At 41.3% G+C, this 6,367-nt stretch overlaps 1 protein-coding gene across 1 annotated transcript in view; it reads left to right on the top strand.

Moving 5' to 3' along the window:
- Positions 1–725: 725 nt before the first annotated feature.
- ESRP2 (epithelial splicing regulatory protein 2) overlaps positions 726–6,367 on the top strand; it is a 42,470-nt gene continuing 36,828 nt past the window's right edge. Inside the window, 3 exon segments of the mRNA XM_005422726.2 lie at positions 726–829; positions 1,081–1,233; positions 2,120–2,248. Coding sequence (XP_005422783.1) covers positions 1,099–1,233; positions 2,120–2,248 — 264 coding nt within the window. The 5' untranslated portion in view covers positions 726–829; positions 1,081–1,098.

The following is a 6,367-nucleotide window of genomic DNA, read 5'->3' as shown; positions in this document are numbered from 1 at the left end:
CAGCTCCTTATCGAGCACTTGTAGGGGGGAAAATGCAGGTCTTTACACTGTGTTTTTGCAAAACTTCCTAGATATATCCTTTCTCAAAACAAAAAGAATTGTTTCACTAATACCCATCTTTACAAATTATATGAAAGACAGGGCCCAAATTGCAAAGTACTCTCTGCCTGTAATAGCCCTTAAAAATCCCTGTGGAATGTTACACTTTCATTACACATTAGCGTTGGTGTCGGTAGCTGGATACACATACATCAACCTGCACAAAGGGCAATTACTTAGAAGCAGGTAAAGACTTTTCTTTCGTGGAATTCAATGCTAAGTCATAGATTGTATTTTAGCCACGAAAACTGTTCAGATTTGGCCGAGCGGGGCGCGGGTCGGAGCGCACAGAGCCCCGAGTGCCCCGCACGCCGGGCGCGCACAGCCCGCACCCAGCGCCGGCCGGGAGCCGCTGAACTGAAAGCAGGTAGAGGCACTTCCTGCGGGCAGAATTCAACAGAGAGAGGGAGTTTGCCTCTGATCTCCTTCAAAAACCAATCAGGCCGGATCAGCCAGGCGTTGATTCTCCCTCCGTCCCTCCTACACCTTTTCCAGAGGCCCAATGGCCTTGTCCCTTTGGGAGATTGACTAGAGTCACATGAGCTGCATCAAGGGCAGGTAACTCAGGAGAGGGGAAGGGGAAGAGGGAAGGAGAGAAAAAAAAGAGAGAGGAAAAAAAAAAAAAAAGCCCAAGCCCAGACTGAGCTGCCATGATGTCAGAGGGAGAGAAACCCACAGTTTGCTAATTTCACCTCCCAATCGGCCCCGGGAAGGAGATCACCGGGAACAGGTAGAGATGGGAGCTTTTTTCTCCATGTTTTTTTTTTTTTCTCAAACACCCAACATCCTAAATAGCTCTTTCTCTCCTCTTTATATTGTGACTTCTCGTTCGCTCCTTTTCCCTTTGATTACTTGGAGGTAGGGGGTGAGCCTTGTGGGATTTTTTTGGGTGATTTTTTTTTTCTTGTTTGTTAGTGTGTCTTTCTTTTGCTTTTTTTTTTCCCTCTCTTTTTTTTTTTTGACCTCTGCTTTTGATTGTAGTTGTTTCCCCCTGTGGTCATGACGGCTTCGCACAGTGACTCTTTGGTGGTGTTGTTTGGGGCAACAGCTGGTGCATATGGGGCTAAACTGGGTTCGGATGAGAGGGAACTAATTCTCTTGGTGTGGCAAGTTGTGGATCTACAGAACAAGAAGGTATGGCTTCGATATCCGGGGCGAGGGCGCGTTCCCCGGCGCGGGGCGAGCGGGCTGTGCCGGGAATCGCCGCCTGCCCGGAGCCGTTTGTTCATTTCACAAATGCACCGAGGGAACGGAGGGGAGGGGAGGGCGCGGGGCCCCTGCCCGGGGCTCATCCCCTGCCCGGGCCGCTCGCTCGGGAAGATCCTTTTTGTTCCGTCTTCAGGGAAGGAGTAACTTTTCAAGAAAGTTTGGCCGCTTCCACACCCCACTGCCCCGTCCGCCTTAAATCATGTGTAGCTTCGAGGATGTCTACGGACTTTTGAAGCTTTTAAACAAAAAGTTCCCCCGAGTGGCTCCGAGCGTGCTCGCTTCCCTGGGAGCCGGCTCACGGTCACCGCTGGACCCTTTGGGCCTGCTTTTTGTTTGTTTAACCGATGTTTGGATAACTTTTAAGATAATATTGACTTCTTTTAATTCTTAGGCCAACCTAAAAGCCATCTCTAGTATTTTTTCGTCCCCAAAAGCCCTATCATAAATAACCCTCTAGAGATGAAGGGCTTTGATAAAATAAACAGGACTATCAATTTCATTAGTGGATTCACGAAACTGCCTTAATATTAAGTGATCTTCCCTTTGTACGTAACAACTCCCGCAAAAGTCTGCGCTAACTGCAAAAGGCCTCCCATGAAAATGGGCTTGGATGCGTGGCTCTCCGGGGTGGGAGAGAGAGAAACCGCGGCCAAAGGTTTCGATTTGTGAAATAGACAAATGCGTTTTCTCCTGGCATTTATCGGGAGGTGATACTGCACCTTTCTGATTTTTCTGCAGTCTCAACACAGTGCTAGAAAGAGCTATTTCGATTGTTCCTCACTTTTGTCCATAATTTCTTGAATGTTTTTAGGTAGGGACACTACACAAATCCCTGGTGAAAGCAGACAACTTGGACCTAAGTGACCAGTGTCGCGAAGTCAGTGGCTTAACACCAGAGGGACTGGGCAAAGCTGAACCACTGGACCGGGTTCTTCAACAGGTGAGGTGCTGCTTTTGGGAGCAGGGGCTCTTCAGAGTGAAGCCTGTGAATGAGATTTAATGGATTTGAAAAAGGAAACAGATTTTAGTTTTGTCTTTCACTTTGAAATCACTAGCAAGTTTTTATGCTTGTTTTTAAGCTAACACAAAAGAGACCTGAACCATTTGAAATGGGAACTCCATAATTCTGAAACAGTTGTGTATGATACCAGATTATTTGAATTGATGCTGTGAGTCCTTGGAAGATCTGATTTCTGGTTTTTTTTGATGGGTCTACTTTTATTCCAAGTTTCTCTTAAGCTTTGAAAGAGTAGGCCAGTAAGAGTCCTGCTTAATAAAGTAGTGCTAATCAAACTTTCAAACTTCACATAGTACATTCTAATCTACAGGTTCACTGCTCTAATATGTATTGAAAAACTTTTTCTCATTTGTTATTCTTAAAATCAGCTGAAATCTTCAAAATCTTTAATGTAACATCCAATATGTTTGTTGTGTATCACTCTTTTCCAGACAAATGAGTGGATCATAAAGTGATTTGGTTTGATTATTTTATGATGCCTGTAGTTTTGCTCTTTGTCTTGTTTAATATCGCATTGAGACAGTAAATCTAAAATTTGTATGATACTTACAGCTCAAGTGGACTTAAGCTACTTAAAAAATTTAGTGCAAATAGTACACACATAATGCAGTTCCCAAAAGTTTGCTTACTTTGACTGTCTTTTCTATGCATGAAATGTGCTTGAATGGAAAAATACAATAGTGCATTTTTGTGTAACATATAAACCTGCCTTTCCACACCTTGTCTGAATCATTCGTAGGTGTGTTTCAGCAGAAACTTGCTTAGGCAGTAGAACAGGTTCATGTTGCTGTAATTTCTGGTGACACAGATAACCTGGCAGACTTGGTCCTAACCCTCTTTGATACTGCATGGTTAACACTACACTCTGGAGTGTCTTTGAACATGTAACTTCTATGTGGCTTAAAATCTGTCAGCATTGGCTGCAGTGGCGTTTGTTCTGCTTGCATTTGTTTAGTTGGAATCCAGGACCAAGTGGTGATTTTTTCTTTTTTTCTTTTCTTTTTTTTTTTTTTTTTTTTTTAAAGCTCCATAATAACCCCTGAGAAAATGTGCAGCTGCAGGTTTGATCTTGTCCCAGATCTTGCACTAAAGACATCTGGAACAGCTTAGCCTAGTACACTCTGTTTACCTTTATAACAGACACACTTTAATTATACCCAATACTTTATGAGAGATTGTATCTTATTGCTGTAAATTGCACCGTAGGTGGGTCTGCTTTAGCAAATAAAAGGAAATACTACCTTTGTGTGTAGGTGGGTAGAGACTCTTGAAAAACAACAATTTTTTTCCTTTTTGTTTGCATATCTATGCAACTAAATAATGATTTTGCTGTTAATTGTTGGATGCCTGTTGTGATGTGGCCAGTTCCATCATAAGTCTTCTGGAACACACCTTACCTAAACTCTTCTCCCTTCTGCTCTTGGTCCTGACTCCTGTGGGAATTAGGAGGGAATTAATTCAACTTCCCACTTGCAGTGGTGGCAAAAAGCAAAACTCCATATTCTTTATTAGTAAATTGTTTTCTGCATTTTTGAAGACAAATCCACGGATATTTTAATTGCATCATGTATTTTAAGGATGAATCAGGTGACAACACATACAGGTTTTTTTTTCTTTCTCAGTTAAGCATTTTGATTAGCAAAAGCAACAGGTAGTTCAAGTGGTTATTTGAAATGGAGGAGGAAAAGGAAGTAGACTTGTACCTTGATTTGAGATAATGTTATAGAGTACATGAAATTAGCTTTCCACACCCTGCCTGGATTGTGGTAGAAAATTGATGATGCAGCTGAAAATTGCTCACCTTAGCACATATCTCAATCATGTAATGAAAGTTTTGGTGCCTGCTTCTGGTTTTTTGCCTTGGGTTCCCAATCTCTACACGTAGAGGGAAGTGAGAACCACTGAGCACAAATCCATTGTAACTTTTATCCATGCTTCAGAGGCCTCTTTCAACTTCAAACATTCTGTGGTTCTGAATCAATGATTTGTAGCTGGTAAACAGCAGATCAGCTTCTGTGGGTCTGGAGTTATTCCCCTGACCACAGAAAGTCTCCTTCTATTGCTGTATAATTCACTTTCCAGCAATGATGGGGTCTACCAAAGGCCTGTAGTCTGTGGTCAAGTCTTTACTCTGCTTTTAACCAGGCACTTCATCAAATAATCCATCTTTTTAATTTTACTTCATATTCTTAAAATGTTACATATTGCACAGCTTACTACTTGAGTTTGTCTTGAAATTTTCTGAAATAGGGTTCCTTATCAATAAATTTTGGTTGTTGTAATTGTACAAGGTAAAGTCCTGAAGCACACTGCCCCCAAATAACCAAGCTGTTTGCTGCAGCATATGCTCTGTATGTTGTGTTGCAAGGTTTTGTACTTGTCCAGGGTAACAAGCATTTGATTCCAGAGGTACTACTGCAGTTATGGGGTCCATCTGTATTTTCTCATAGGTGATGTGCAGGGTTGTGATAGCTTTCCTTTGTGGGGGTGGAGTATGTACAAATGCCAGGGAAATAGTTACCTGAAATTATAAAATGTGTGCCCTTTGGGAGCCCCTTGCTTGATGTATTTAGTTCAAAATGGCATTAATAACTTACCTCTGATGTGAGACCAGTAATGGTGAACTCACAGCTGCTGAGGTGTTGCAAAATGCTACTGAGTAGAAAACTGAGGATTTTTATTTAACAAAGTGGGAGATCTCTTGTTCAAGTGTGTATTTGGAACTCTCTTGAGCCTGTGATCTAAGCCTCTAAACATGTATCAACTACACTACTTACCAAAGGGAATAGTTTTCTTCCTGCATGACTGGGACATTCTTGCCAGTTTCATTGTTCAGATCCTCAAATCACAGGACTGGCTTGTTTAGCATGTTATTTATATTTTTCTAGTTAATTGCTGTAGCTTTATAGTTCCCCGCTTTGCAAGCTTTTAAGGGAGAGCAGTTATTCTCAGGTTGCTCTCTGAAACCTTGTAGGAATGGAACCTTGCTTTTAAGAGCAAAACCAAAATGAACTTTGCCTTTCTCTCAGCCCCATTGCTCTGTCATCAAAAAGCTGCCATCCTCATATGCTTCTATGATTGTAGCCACGGGGACTCTTAAGTTAAAGATCCCATCCATGAAGTTGAAAGTGTTGTGGATTTCTTAATCCCTCCCATATAGAAAACCTGGCTGAATCAGCATGACTTGCCTTAAGACATGTTACTTTCCTTTTGCAAGGCAATATTTGCATGTCTTCCTGTAAAAGGATGTCTAAGAAGAGCTAATAATGCGGGAGAACTGTCTGCAGTATTTAGCTGTAATTACCATCTTTCTTTGGACAGTATGCATAAAAAGGGAGACATTCTCATGTGAGACCTGGCTTTACTTTTGGACCTACTAAAAACATTCAATTTCAATTTATGGGTTGACATTAAAATATTAAAAATTTGTTTAAAAGACTCTCCTTGTCTTGCTGATTGAATATACTGAATCAGATACACCAGTGAATATTTTGATTCATATTCTTATCCAGAGAGAGACAAAGCTGGGCCTTTCACCCCCACTACTCCCCTAAATAATGCTCAAATTGAAAATACTGGGTGGTTGCCACTTTATCAGGTAATAGCAAATTGCCAGTTCCCTCAAGCATGTTTGGATGCCTATTGATCATCCAGCTGAGCTGCAGGTGCAATTTATTTTCAGCAAATTCAGCAAGAAACAAGCTGGTTAAATGAGCTTTTGGAAACAAATGGGATGGGGGGAGAGGTGGAAGACCTCATGAATTCCTCTAACCTGATAAACCGGTTACAACCCTTTTTTTAAGAGAAACTTGTTCTGCAGCTTCTTCTTCACAAAGTGCTAGCAGAAAGTTTTCTTGGCTCCCTTGCCAGCTGTCGCATCTTCATTTTTGTTAAATGATTTTTAAATTTTATTTTTAATACACCTCTCAGTCTTCAAACTGAAGAAAAATTTGAAAATGCAGGGTAGCTTTTTTTTTTGAGTCTTACAGTTGATCTTCCAACTTCAGGTTATTTGTTGACTGCATCACCTCAATAAAACTG

This window comes from Geospiza fortis, unplaced genomic scaffold (assembly GCF_000277835.1).
Source record: "Geospiza fortis unplaced genomic scaffold, GeoFor_1.0 scaffold97, whole genome shotgun sequence".
NCBI lineage: Eukaryota > Metazoa > Chordata > Aves > Passeriformes > Thraupidae > Geospiza > Geospiza fortis.
Note: the sequence above shows the minus strand (reverse complement) of the source record. Positions and strands in the feature narration are given on the sequence as shown.